The following is a 14,944-nucleotide window of genomic DNA, read 5'->3' as shown; positions in this document are numbered from 1 at the left end:
AAAACACTATTTTCAGTGTCAACAAGGAGAGCGCAAAACTGTCCACTTACCTGCAAAAATCGAGGATGTTTCTGTCATGATATTGGCAATTACGAGCCCAATCATAAGCCGGTTCAATATATGTCCGTGTGAGGTGAATACCAGTGAAGTGGACTGGGTTTGAATGTAAGCCGATCCCACTTCAGCCCGCGCCTGAAATTGCTATTGATTGCTAACGATGCAGGCAGACGCGGTAATTGTGGCCTGGCAAACGCGGCCTTACTAACCCGAGCCATTGTTATTATAAAGCATTGCCTTCTCCGACAGCTGCAGTTTATTCAGATCTCTAAGTGTGGGCTATTTGAAATGACATATGCTGGTGTACGAGTGTGTTTTAAAAGTCTCACAGGCGAGGATCCCCAGTCTGGAATGTTCTTGAACGCGCATTCAGGATGATGCTCTGACATCGGCAAGTTAAACTGGGCTATCACCAACAATATAAATCACAGCATATACAAAATATAAATATACAGTATGTACCTGGTGATGGACAAATAATGCAATCACTGGAATGTTTTTGAACATGCATTCAGGATGATACTAGAGATATAGAAGCACTGATGTTAAAACACACACACACCTTAGCAAGGGGCTAATTCAGCTAGCAACACAGCATACATGCTAATGTTTGCAGAACAAATATAGGGACTATGCAAATATAGTAAAACCAAGAAAAAAGCTGGCGCGCTCAACTCAAAACCTATCGGTGCCAACTTGAATATAACACAGTAAGCACAAAAGACATCAGCACTCGCAAAAATGTCATTAACTTTTAATGCTTAAACAGCAACTGAATGAAACAGACGCGTTTCAGCCCGAGGCTTTCTTCAGCGTTTCAACAAATAAAAGTGGGTGTGACACCTTTATAAACAATCAACGCCAAGTAGCTTGACAAACAATAATTAGACAAAGATGCAAAAATAAAAATACAATTAAGGTAATAATAATAATAATAACAAAGTGAAGCTAATCATTGAAGTATCACCCAAAGCAAAAACATCTCTCACCGTATTAATTTCCTTACTGTCAACACAGTAGTCTTATTTATAAATCATATGCAAATAATAGTGAACATGCAAATCTACAAATGCACATACAACTTTGTCCATGCCTACACTACTCTATGCACACACTAGGTACACTATATATGCATCGATAAGATAACAAATTTGTCAACAAAAATAAACAAATAATCTGCACAATTCTGGGACATGAACCTCTAACATCGACAATTTTAACTAAGAAGAACGTAGGGTGCCTGAACACTGAATCAAAATATATACTTTATATATACAAAATACATAAACATAATACACACATCTAGATCTGGTAGCATGGCAAGTGGAAGCATAATTCACCATGTTACACCTGCATGCAGGAAATTACCTCTCAGAGCTTCAGAGATCATTCTGCCATCATGAGGGGGAAACCTCTCCTTAACGGCGGCACCATAAGACACAAGATCACAGCTGTTTTTAGAGATAAAATATGTACAAGTCTCTCATATATGGAGTTATCTAATGAGAAAACCGACTTGAAGCTCTGTTTTGTGTTTTAGACTTCAAGTTCAGTAACTACTGAAGAGCTTCTGGGAAAAAGGAGCAGCTGTAATTTTTGCGTTCTTTTACAATTTACAAGCAGCTGCCTTATTGTCATATCAGTACGCACTGTTATGGGAACATTACGCACACTTGTTTTAGAGATTTCTGCTTTAATTAGCTTGTATTATTTTTGTGGTGGAGTGAAATTACAGAGCAATATAAAACAAGCCTGTGCAGATGATAAATTGCAAAACTTAAGTTTACAAGAAATCAAATGAGAGGTAGAGCTGGTGATGACTAAACGAGAAGGTAGTTTTAAGAATGCTCTCATTAAATGTCGGCTAAATGTTCTGACTGTGTTTGCACGCAGGCCATGTGTCAGAAGGAGGACATGGAGGAACGGATCGTGACGTTGGAAAAACGCTACCTGAGCGCCCAGCGGGAGTCCACCTCAGTGCACGACATCAACGACAAGCTGGAGAACGAGCTGGCCAATAAGGAGGCGTTCCTCAGACAGGTCTGTATAATGTAACAATTGTTTCTGATGTCTGATTTTATTCTGAAAGATTTCCAAGATACATTTTGTTATCTTAGGATAGGTACAAAAAAATCTACATAAAATTGAGCCGTGGGTCTGTAGGTCCAGATGGCTGATGAATAGCTGACATGCCAAACAATTTTTCAACACTGTAACTGGATTCATAAAGGAATTATGCAAGCATGCAGCTGGTTGCGTCAGATAGAAAGTTCCTGTCAGTTAACAGAGCCCTCAGAGCCGAGAAAACCTCTTGACACTGTGTCAGATAATGTCAGAGGAAATAACTTCTGGGGCAGGAATTCTAACGGCTTTAATGAATTTTTACTTAGAGCAGATGCACACGGCTCAAAGTATAATCAAACAATCGTATTCTCCTTTTAGAGATCATTTCTGAATCATCGCAGCCAATTACATACATTTCCTGGCCATAGAAGATTGAGTGACATTTTCCTGAGAGCAGGCTTAAGCACCAGCTGAGCTCTGGAAGGATAGAAAGAATGTCACACTGATATTAGCAGAAGTAATCATGAGACACACAAACAGCCCTTCGGGCCTTGCTGCAGAGAAAGTTGCTTGACACGAAGAATAAACTGTGTTAAAGCAATAATTTGACATTTCGGGAAATAGGCTCGTTGCAGAGTTACATAATATCACTCTCAAATGTTTCAAGTAAATATGTAATGCTTTATCATTAGCTTAGCTTAGCACAAACACTGGGAACAGGGGGTGACGGGGACGGATCGGGTACTGACAGGGGGAAACATCTAGCCTGGCTCTTCCCAAATGTTACAAAATCTCCCGACCAGCACCTCTAAACCTTCTGGGACTTTCCACTGCTCCTACTTCTACAACAACTTGTTTACAGGATAGAAACATACCAATGCGAATCCACCCTCTTGTCCAAATATGGTCACTTCTGTCTCCAAAAAACAAGATGGCGACAACCAAAATAAACTCTAGCCTCAAACAATAGACCACAGAATTTCCGCTGGTTGACTTCTTCCAGCAAAAATTATAAACATAGTTTACCATGCTAGATGCTAACCCCTTTTCTCAGTCTTTATGCTAACTTAAGCTAACAATCTGCTAGCTTTAGCTACGTATTTAGCTTAGAGACATGAATATGTTTAAGCATACGACCCCTTCAAATGAGTAACAATAGCATTTAAATTTGCTGAGCAGCTTTCTAAGAGTGCTTATTGACGGCTAGGAATGTTTAGCATCCGTTGCTGGTGGTTACTTTCAGCCGCAGGTGTTTAATTTGGCGGATGAAGTTAGCTGAAGGTCTATGGTCAGAATCTCATTTCTGTGTCAACATTTCCTCATTTGGCTTTAACGCAACCAACTTCATCGACCTCATCAAGTTGACTACAGGAGCACTATATCAATTAAATGCATCCAGAAACCCCCCAGTGACTATGACCTTGTTACCACATACTCACACACTTCCTCAGTGGATGGAGGGAGGGGAAACTATGAGGATATCGCACACAAAACCACACTGTCATGCTTACCGAATGGGACGGTGATGCACGTAAAGACAGAAAATATCACTAACACACGCAACACAACAGCCCTGGCTCTCTCTGGTCTATTTATTGCCTATTGAGCTGCCAGGTCGGATGCTGTGGGGAGCAGAGCATCTGTCACTTATGACAAAGGCTGCCAAACCATCCCCAAAAAAAGAGTCTTAAAACTGATCAAGGCTCCGAGCGAGGCAGCGAGAAAAGTGTTAACACGCAACATGGAAATGTAAGTCACTTTGTCGCAGCTTCACCGAAAGCTGGGTTTAATTTCCTCCTTCATAAATGCGAGTACTGTATCTGTATGTCTAATCAGAGCAATTACTGGTATCTGCTGAGTTAAAGTTGCCACTGTCACTCTTGGCGAGTGCAGAGAGCCGCTGCTATTCTGACTTTGTTTTGGTGCTATTTGAAGAAGGGTGGAGGCGCGATGCCAGAGCTTCGGTAGCCGCTCCAAGTTCCATTAAAGACGGATATCTGTGGTTCTATTTTCTACCAGGCGATGATGCTCTGCTGACATTCAAAGCAAGAGAAGGAGTGATTGGCATTCACAGAAGAGCTTTTATATTATATGCCAGGACAAAGCAAGAATACTGTACTGTCCTCAGCTAACTAAGAGAATTTCCAGAATGCGATACCTCGTAAATCCTTTAAAAGACCTCCTGTTGATGCTGTTGATGTTTGTGTGTGCAGATGGAGGAGAAGAACAGGCAGCTACAGGAGAGGCTGGAGCTGGCCGAGCAGAAGCTGCAGCAGACCATGAGGAAGGCCGAGACGCTGCCCGAGGTGGAAGCTGAACTCGCCCAGAGGATAGCGGCCCTCACCAAGGTACCAACGCTCACTTGCATGCATGCATTAACACACTTAAGTATTCCCACCGATACCCTCGTCTCTAAATTGTTCTCTGTGTAAGTGTCATGATGTGTCAACATGTCCCTCTCCTCTTCCTCGGCCACGTAGTCTGACTCCAGCTCCTCTTCCTCTCCTGATGATTATCACTTTGTTATGGAAGCTAAACTCCAAGACATGAACTCCATTCTTAGGAAGGTAGTCTCACAGGACATCACAGCTGCTGCCAACTCCTGTAGAGAGCAGATTTCATTTATTGTATTACTGTTTTGTGGCGAGCGTGTTTCCTGGGACTCTGCTCTGGCCGTTCCACCATCATGGGACAGCTGCATGGCTCTTCTGGCTGGAGCTCACACTCGGCAGGGCTGGAGGATTTCTCTTCCTCTTTCATTATCGGTGCTTTTCATTACGCTAACGTGTCTCCTCGTTTCCCTCACTCAAGTCTCTTCTTCGGGTCTTAGCTCTACATAGTGAGGATTTGATGGATGGATAGATGAATGGATACATGTATGGATGGATTGCATGGACGGATGGATGGATGGATGGATGGATGGATGGATGGATGGATGAATGGATGATAGTTGGATGGATAGATTGATGGATACATGTATGGATGGATTGCATGGACGGATGGATGGATGGATGGATGGATGAATGGATGATAGTTGGATGGATAGATTGATGGATAGTCTGATGGAAGGATAGATGGATGGATGGATTGTTGCATGGATGGATAGTTGGATAGCTGGACGGATGGATGGATGGATGGATGGATGAATGGATGATAGTTGGATGGATAGATTGATGGATAGTCTGATGGAAGGATAGATGGATGGATGGATTGTTGCATGGATGGATAGTTGGATAGCTGGACGGATGGATGGATGGATTGTTGCATGGATGGATAGTTCAATAGTTGGATGGATAGATTGTTGAATAGTTGGATGGATAGATTGATGGATAGTCTGGTGGAAGGATAGATGGATGGATTGTTGCATGGATGGATAGTTCAATAGTTGGATGGATAGATTGTTGAATAGTTGGATGGATAGATTGATGGATAGTCTGGTGGAAGGATAGATGGATGGATTGTTGCATGGATGGATAGTTCAATAGTTGGATGGATAAATTGTTGGATAGTTGGATGGATGGATGAATGGATGGATAGTTGAATAGTTGGATGGATAAATTGATGGATAGTCTGATGGAAGGATAGATGGATGGATGGATGGATTGTTGCATGGATGGATTGTTGCATGGATGGAAAGTTGGATGGATAGTTCAATAGTTGGATGGGTAGATTTACGGATAGTCTGATGGAAGGCTAGATGGATGGGTGGATGGATAGTTGGATAGCTGGATGGATAGATAGTTGGTTCAATGGATAGTTGGATAGTTAAATGGATGGATGGATCGCTTACTGAGGCTTTTTAATTAACTTATATTTTTGCTCTCTGCAGAATACTCTACAAAGTTTGTTGATTTTATTCCAAAAAATCAAACTAAAAGCAAACTGCTGCTTTGTGCCCCAAAACTGTGTAATGAAATAATCCTGTATGCAGTTGAAATGTGCGCTGTCACATGGCATTATGTTGTTATATTTTCTGCAGATCAGCACTTTGAGAATAAACTGTAAACACAATAAACTATTGTGTCACGCCATTTGATAAAAGACGTCCCCCCTCTTAGCTCTTAGCTGTAAGCGCACATGCTATCAAAAGAGGATGCACAAAATAGTGTAATGAAAAGCACCCATTCTGTCCTTTGGTGGCCTCCTTCATCATCTTTCTCCTTCTTTGTTTCAATCAGCTCTCTCTGCAGCTTCAAACCGATAGATCTCCATCTCTGAGTTTGGGATAGAGGCTTTGGCTTGTGTCGTTGCCACTGCTTTCTTTGTCGCCCTGTCAAACAGATCAGCAGCAGATCATCGTGCCCTCTTTGTCTTTGTCTATGCTGTGATCCATGTGTAGGCGGAGGAGCGTCACGGGAGCATTGAGGAGCGAATGAGGCACTTGGAATGCCAGCTGGAGGAGAAGAACCAGGAGCTGCTGCGGGTGAGTCACGGCGGAGGAGGCGTCGTGCCAGGCGTGTGAAGCAGGCAGCCGCTCCTGCAGGAGCGTGACAGCTTCAGGCGACACTGACTGATGACACATTGATTGGATGATTTATCACCAATGACACATGGCAAAATCAATGTTTCACACATTCTGCTGATAGAATGATTTGTAAAATACTCACAACTGAGTCAATAATTTATGACTTATTTTAGATACGAGCATCTGCAAGGTTGTAACTTCAACAAGGGGTTAAAAAAGATGGTTTTCCTTACTTGGAGGAAAATAAAGACCATATCAAAAAGCCTGATTTGAACCCTGAATTGGCAAGGCAGCTCAGAACAGCTTGTGTGAATTATTGGATTTTTTTACCTGAAAAACTTGCTCAAACAATATAATAAAGAAAAAACATTATGCTTCAACAAAGTCAAGAGAAAACTTAAATAAAGTTAAAGAGAATAGGACCAAGAAGACTTCCTTGAGGAACACCGTTTTCAATGTCAAAAGTTGCTGAAGCAGAATCAACACATCTTACTGTAAAATCCACTGTTCCTTTTAAAGCAGTGGTTCCTAACCTGGGGGTCAGGACCCCTATAGGGGTTGCGAGTTCAAGGTATATTCTAAACATTATTATGTCTTTTTTTTTTCTCTGGTTTTTGGTGAATATTACTGAATAATTTAAGGTGTTTGCAGCCTATCGCAACTGATTATGGGGGTCAAAATAGATATTTCTTTGCTTTGAAGTAACCAGAAGCTTTTCAGCCAACATTTCTCTGAATGCAGCAGCATGACTGCAAAAAAACCCTTCAGTTCTGAAGACATACTTCACTGCACTTCTTCCCTCCAGGCCCGACAGAGAGAAAAGATGAATGAAGAGCACAACAAGCGACTCTCAGACACGGTGGACAGACTCCTCACAGAGTCCAACGAGCGACTTCAGCTCCACCTAAAGGAGAGGATGGCGGCACTAGAAGAAAAGGTTAAAGATGGCTGCCATGTCTATTGAAAGCCATCAATATCAGTTCTGTCCACTAATGTGAGGAGGAGACGGATTGTATCACTCCTGACTTTTGTTTTCTTCTCTTTGCAGAATGTACTAATCCAGGACTCGGAAGGTTACAGAAAACAGTACGAGGACTCAATCCATGAAAAAGTAGGCATCAGAGATTAAGAAATGATGACTGCTCCATGCACTAATATGACTTCTGTATGATATACTGAGACAATCATTCTATTGGCGTTCAGTATCATAGACGGGTGCTGTAATGACGTCTTGTTGAATTGTTTCATCCAGTCACATCTGGCAGAGGAGATTGACAAACTGAGATCAGAGCTCGACCAATTCAGATTGAGGGCAGGCTCCCTCACAGAACCCACCCTTTCACGGTACGTTGGCCTTGTGTGTGTGAGTGTGTGTAGGTGTGTGTGTAGGTATATGAAGGTTTGATTGGACCATGGAAGTCTCTGGATTTTAAACCCATGAAATTGGCTAATTCGCTAAGCCCGGCACCCTTGGATGCTGTTGCTAACCCTGTCAAGCTTTCTGATCTTGAATGGCACATAATGCTATTTACAATGATAATGTGGCTAATACTTAAATACAATGGTTCTTTAACTTCAGAAAGAGGAACACAAAAACTTGCTTGTCATTTCTAGCGAGGGATAATTCAAGCTGAAATTAAATCTGTTGCAGGACGCGTTGTAAGCTGTTGCTAGCTAGCTAATTAAGCTAAAGTTGGCTATATGAAAAGGTTAAAAACACTGTTGCCCAAACTTAAAGACATATAGGATTAACAAGATGATATCTGCAACCCTCAAAACATTTAATGCCTCTAAGTACCTCTAAAGTCTCATGCTACTGCAGTTTGTAAGCTAGTTATTTATACGTGCTAATGTTTACAGCTTATGCTAGCAGATAAATATCTTTAGTTTAGCATTATGTACACATTCTTTACACTCTGTGTGTGTGTGTTTGGTTTAGGGAAGGCTAGATAAAGAAGAGACACCACCCTTTTAACTGTTTAAATGCTGAGAATCACTTTTATTTCAGCCCCACGCACAAAAAAAAATCATAAAACCCTGTTAGGCTTAGTTACGGTTGCTAAGCTAAAATTGTTCAGTTGCTTTAACATGAGGGTTAAGCAGTCACTTGTTTTAAATGAATTAGCATCTGCCGCTCCTATTTAATACTACGGGACAATCTTATGTTATGACTCATAACTGAAGATTGTCCCATAGTGCATTGTAAATAGTTTTATTACAGGTTTTACAGACTGTTTCAAGAGAAGCTTTCTTTGCCTCTTCCGGTGATTTAACTTGCCAGTCTGATGATTCTCAGAAATGGGTCTAAACAAAAGTTAGATTCAGTTCACTGGAGCACACAGACAATTAGGTAATTGCGTCAAACCAAGCTTGCTCTGTGTCCAAACATTAGTCAGACTTAAACTATCTGAGAGCCAAGCAATTGATTGGAAAAAGAAGACATGAATGTCTGGGTTGTTTGTCTTTTGATGACTTTAAAGGATCCAGTACAGAGTAAAGATTTATCCAGGTGCAACCCGAGTCTTTCTATGTTACATGAAGCAAATCAAAAGCAGGACTACAGATGTACTCTCTTCGGCAGCAGTCTTGTTATTTCAACTGTATCGGATGAATAATTTTGCTCTGCTCTATTGTTAGCACCACTGCTATCACTGAACCACCCGTATCTATTCTTGGATGATTTCTGGCTTCCCTTTCATGCATGGACTTCTAATATTACAGCGCTGATATGTTGACAGTAGCAGCTTTAATCTCCTCCGTAGACAAACCATTTGCAGCCATGAAAGCGTGCATAATAACTCTGATCCTTCAAGAAGTGACAATTAGCTCCGCTTTAGGTACCCAAACACAAGAAATGATTAGTTTACTGTCTGCAGAACTGTGAACATTACCATAACTTTTTTTGTTGTGTCTCCAATTTTGCGTTAGCTTCAAAGCAAATTCCCAGAGAGGTTTTATTTTAGGCAGGTAACTTGAGATGTAGTATTGCTGATTATACTTGTTTTCAGGTCTCATCTGGATACGTCAGCTGAGCTCAGGTTCTCGCTGGGATCTCTGGCTGAAACCCAGTCGGACCACTACCGCTCGGCAAAGGTCATCCGCCGGCCGAGGAGAGGTCGGATGGGTCTGCGAGAACCCAAGGTGAGCCAGGGAGTCTTTCTCGTTGCCTGGAAATAAGAAGAAAAGGTTTTCAGTTGCCTTTAATTCCCTTAAATGAATTTAACTATATCAGAACTTAATGTGTGTTGTGGTATTTATTATCAACAGGCCAAATCTCTTGGGGAGCATGAATGGCGCTCACAGCAGCTCGGGGTTCTGGGAGGCCACCACTTCGAGAGCGACACGGAGATGTCGGACATCGACGATGACGACAGGGAAACGTTGTTCAGCTCCATGGACCTGCTGTCGCCCAGCGGCCACTCTGACGCACAAACTCTGGCCATGATGCTGCAGGAGCAGCTGGACGCCATCAACAAGGAGATTCGGTACCTGACACACACACATTATTAATTTCATATAACAGGGAGGAGGATTCCCGTATTTATAACCCCAGGTGGAACTTTACTCGGTTCTTTATATCAAGGGCTCTTAATGTTCCTTTTGGTCTTAGCTAATTTACATCCCCAGTCCATTTAAATCTCAGATAGTGATCATGAATCCAAGGAGTCGTGCTCTCAGTTAATTACAAAGTTAGATCCTGAGTGTGTTGAAACTAATGACCTGACTTTTAGCCTTTTAATCTCCCCACTGTGGCCTTTAATTAGTTAGTTAGCCTTATACTGCAGGTGTTTAATGGGATTTGTACAACAGATCTCCAGAAATCCTTCAAAGACCTCCTTAGACTCTGTAGCAGCGATACTTATACCATGCTGTCCAGGACATAAAAATAGTCAGCTATCTTAAATCACTGTTACTTTTACTTAACAAGCTTTTTACTGCAAAATCTTGCAAAGAAAACCTGCTGATGTCATTTTTCTACCGTGTCCTCCAAGGCTCATCCAGGAGGAGAAGGAGTCGACGGAGCTGCGGGCGGAGGAGATAGAAAACCGAGTCGCCAGCGTCAGCCTCGAGGGCCTGAACCTGGCTCGCATGCACCACCACGGAGCCTCCATCACTGCCTCAGCCACCGCCTCCTCGCTGGCCTCCTCCTCCCCACCCAGCGGACACTCCACGCCCAAACTGGATCCTCGAAGCCCAGCGCGAGATATGGAGCGCATGGGGGTCATGACACTGGTGTGTTGCATATTACCACCAACCCTTTAACACAGCCTATGTATAAATCTATTAATGTGTTTAACGGTTAGAGGAGCCGCACTGATGGGTACGGTATTGTTATGAACATTTGAAGAGTTCATTCTTATTTTTTTATTGTTTACTCCAGGTAATATAAATCAGACTGAAGGTTGGTGGCTCTGACTAAGTTGAAATGACATAACAAAGTAGAGGTGTCTTAAAAAATATAACTTTATTAAAAATAAATATTATTATCATATCATATATCATATTTTTCCAGAATGGCGTTTATCTGTTTTTGCTAATGAACGCTTCTTGAAAGGTTTGGGACAGGTTCTGCGATCCCACCATGTTTATAAGAATGTTTTTTAATGTACTGTTATAGTGTTGTAATGATATGTACTAACTTCCAAGACTTTATGAAAATGAGACCAGTTGTGTAACATACCAAATTAGTCAGATTATTTTATTTAAAAGAAAAAAACAATGACTGTATATATAGATTGACGACGCATCTCCATCTGCTCTCATTGTACGAAATTGATGCCAAAATAGCCCCTGTGATAGGCGCTGCCATCTTGCGATGGTGACGTCATATGGAGCCAGAGTCTGTAGCCAGTTCCACTAACCCAAACACACACTTAACTTACCGAAAAAACAGCAAGAATCCCGCACGCTGGCGTGTTTAACAGCAGAACAGCTTCTCTGTGTTGGTCTGAGGTTAAAGTTCACAGGTATGGAAACTTCAATGACTGGAGTGATTGTTTCAGTTACGTTTCTACTCGCGGATCGTCCTCTAGTCTGCTCACCCGGAACTGATCGGCTGCAGGAGCCAAATTTGTCAACAGAGCTGTCAATCATCATTTTGACAGCATCAAATAACTTATTAAAAATAAACTTGTCAGAAAAATGAACACTTGGACGTAAATCAGCATGATAACAACTAACTATAATGACAGAAACCATGTTTGAGAAAAATGTATCGGACGTGTATTTTGATTTTATAGTTTGACTCATGTCCCATCTGTTAACATGGAGGAGGCGGGCTTTATGACCTATACTGCAGCCAGTCAGCAGGGGGTGATAGAGAGGGTTTGGCTTCACTTTTAGGGAGCTGTCATGTCGTCCATCTTTTTATACAGTCTGTGGAAAAAACGAACAGAACAAAAAAACAAGACTAATATGTTAAAAATAGAAAGATATGCACTTAACATGTCTATTTATAAACTCTAACAATAGAACTTTTTTCGCTCAATGTCTGAAGTAAATATTTGGAAAGTCAGGAAACGTGACACGACCAATAAGGATAAAAGCTAAAAGATAATGTTGAACAAAGTGGGTAAATCTTGAACTTGTACTTCAGGCACTCGCACAGAAAAGCAGGTGTACAACAACAGGTTCATGAAACCGCTAACAACACAACCTGTCTTGACTTCGGCAGGTGTTCAATAGAGTCATAATGACGACCTGAGCCTGACCTTTTGACTTCATTTGTTTGTGTTTAAAACACTTCTTTTGAATATAAAATCGAGTCAATCTGTAGTTAAAAACACTCGTTTTCAATCTATACTGTGACCTTTACAATCATGTCTCTTCTGCATCACTAGAACATGTACTTAGGAGGTAAAATGTCACCGGCTTGAATCTAATAAGGTGTCAGAGCTCTCACACTGATTATAAGTGTAGTGACTTTGCATTAGCTATAGCTTGTGTGACAAAAAATGTCTAATTTCAGTCTGTAGCTGTGTGATTGACAGCCAGAAACTTGGGGGATTTACCGTCATTGTGTCAAACAGCAACATTTTAGTTTTAGTTTTTAGTCTCTGCTCACTAAGTCTGATACTTTCAGAGATTTGAGATGTATTTATAGAGATGTAGCATGTTTTTCAGTAGAGGGATGTATTGTGTATGAGATATTTCTCCCTCCTTGTGAAAATACATCTATAGCACGTTATGCATTAAGTAGGCAGAACCTCCGTATGAGGATTCAAACTCAGCTCTGTCAAGGCTCTTCCTTTATAGTATCTGTGCGTGTTCAGCTTTACAGCCAGAGAAGACATCAATATTTGACGACCTGCTGCATTAAGTCAGCATGCAGAAGCTGTGCTGCTCTGTCAGCTGTCATCGTGCGGCGCAGGTGTCAGAGGGGATGGCCTCCAGTTCCTCTAAGAATAGACAATAATATTCAAGACTTTCTTAAAGGCTCGAGCGCTGCAGATGTGACAAAAATACCTGTAAGAATATTCCTACATCGTCCCATGAGAGGAGGTGCGTCCTTTTGTACAGCTTTGATTTTATTGATCGCACAAATGACTTACTGACCCGTCTTTTTCTCTGTATTGAGCTGTGCATTGATGCTCTGGTATTGGGTAAAGCTTCATGAGCATCTAATGGTGTAAGATATTTGTATTAATGAGCCACTAGCCTTCAATTTATTACCAACATGCAGCTGTTCTGTCCGTGAATTAACATGTTGTTTCTGCCCTACAGCCCAGTGATCTGAGGAAACACAGGAGAAAGGTACGCGCACACTCAACATATTCTGCTCTGAATAATATTAAACCATCAATTCCCCTGAATGCACTTTAATATTATGGTTGCTGTAATGACACCTTAGAGAAATGGGTGGTTTATTAGTGTCCAAGGGTCACGTCTAACGTCCGGTTCTTCGCCCTCCTCCTTCAGATAGCGGCGGTGGACGAGGACGGCCGCGAGGACAAGGCCACCATCAAGTGCGAGACGTCCCCCCCTCCGACGCCGCGCACCGTCCGAATGACACACACACTGCCAGCCTCCTCGCACAACGACGCACGAGGGTAAGAGCGCGCTGAACAAACACTCGTTATGTGGAGTAGTTTTGGAGTTAAAGAGTTTTCCTTTTTTAGATGTGAATTAGCTTCTTTCTTCGTTGAATATTAGCTCTGATGTTCTGAACTTCAGATGGTGTCGTCATCTTACATCTCTGCCCGTTTTTGTCTTGGATGTAAATGAGATGGTTTATTGCCCACTTAGAAGCTTCCAATCTAGCTGCAATTTTGCTCTGTATCATTTTTAGCAAACGCAGAGATAATCAGGGTGCTTTTTCAAACTTAAATCACAAGCAACAGTATTCAAATGAGGCCGCTGTAACTGGCACGAACAAATAAGCTCGAACATGAAGTTGGGAAAGCAACAAATACTTCCAAAGATACCGCCATGGTGAAAAGTCTTTCTTGAAAGGACAAGAACAAAGGAAGAACAGCAAGAAATGTATGAAATAGTAGGGTTAGGTGGCTATCAAGTGTACTGAACATTCGCTGTCTGTTGTTCGTCTGTTAGTAAGCAAGATTATGGAAAAACTACTCATCAGATGTTAATGAAATTTGGTGGAAAGGTTTGACATGGGCAAAGGAAGAACCCATTCAAATGTGGGCGCTTATGTGACTGGTGCAATGGTGTGGTGCAACAAAACAAATACAGTAGAAGACTGGACAATTGGCTGTGCGGTCTCTGAGTTCCCTTGTTAGTATAAGTCTAAACTTCTAATGACAGTGTAACCATTTTGACCTTTGAGAAACCTAAGGATATCACATGAAGCCTAAGACTACTGACAACTCTTTAAGCTGTGTTTTCTGTTTGTGTCCTCAGGATCGTGGCCTCTCTGGAGGCGGAGGCCAGCGCACTGAGCAGCGTCGCCAGCAGCCAGGACTCCCTCCACAAACAGCCAAAGAAGAAGGGCATCAAATCCTCCATTGGGCGGCTGTTTGGCAAGAAGGAGAAAGGCAGACTGGCCCATCTAGCACACAGACAGGTCATGGTAGATCCACACGGTGGGTACTAGAAAAATGCTATATTTCCCCTTTAATCTGCACTGTTTCGTTTTGCTAAAAAAAACAATAAGGGTTACTTATCAGATTGTTTTTACTGATATCTTGTGTCTTTCCTCCTCTCTCAGCGACCTTTATGGACCCAGACATGGCAGGCCAGGACATGGGGGTGGGCAAGCTGGGAACTCAGGCTGAGAAGGACCGCAGGTTGAAAAAGAAGTAAGCTTTGTCCAAAGAGCCGCATCGAAACGAAACTTCCCCCCTGACATCTAAACAGTCCTTTTAAGGGGGCTTCTCATACACAGACACAGTTTGATAA

At 41.9% G+C, this 14,944-nt stretch overlaps 1 protein-coding gene across 2 annotated transcripts in view; it reads left to right on the top strand.

The window, feature by feature from the left end:
* ppfia2 (PTPRF interacting protein alpha 2) overlaps positions 1-14,944 on the top strand; it is a 57,836-nt gene that overhangs the window by 19,347 nt on the left and 23,545 nt on the right. For both annotated transcript variants that reach the window (XR_011308722.1, XM_069671348.1), the window contains exons 6-18: positions 1,951-2,097; positions 4,335-4,469; positions 6,461-6,544; positions 7,392-7,523; positions 7,635-7,697; positions 7,839-7,930; positions 9,595-9,727; positions 9,854-10,071; positions 10,579-10,819; positions 13,310-13,339; positions 13,505-13,635; positions 14,447-14,628; positions 14,754-14,844. Coding sequence is in view for 1 of the 2 variants with exons in the window: in XM_069671348.1 (XP_069527449.1) it covers positions 1,951-2,097; positions 4,335-4,469; positions 6,461-6,544; positions 7,392-7,523; positions 7,635-7,697; positions 7,839-7,930; positions 9,595-9,727; positions 9,854-10,071; positions 10,579-10,819; positions 13,310-13,339; positions 13,505-13,635; positions 14,447-14,628; positions 14,754-14,844 (1,679 nt within the window). In the remaining variant the exon portion in view is untranslated. The remainder of the gene's footprint in view (positions 1-1,950; positions 2,098-4,334; positions 4,470-6,460; positions 6,545-7,391; positions 7,524-7,634; positions 7,698-7,838; positions 7,931-9,594; positions 9,728-9,853; positions 10,072-10,578; positions 10,820-13,309; positions 13,340-13,504; positions 13,636-14,446; positions 14,629-14,753; positions 14,845-14,944) is intronic.

The sequence above is a fragment of the Semicossyphus pulcher genome, unplaced genomic scaffold, assembly GCF_022749685.1.
Source record: "Semicossyphus pulcher isolate SPU_LCO1_2020_fin unplaced genomic scaffold, fSemPul1.0.p SCAF_20, whole genome shotgun sequence".
Taxonomy (NCBI): Eukaryota; Metazoa; Chordata; class Actinopteri; order Labriformes; family Labridae; genus Semicossyphus; species Semicossyphus pulcher.
Note: the sequence above shows the minus strand (reverse complement) of the source record. Positions and strands in the feature narration are given on the sequence as shown.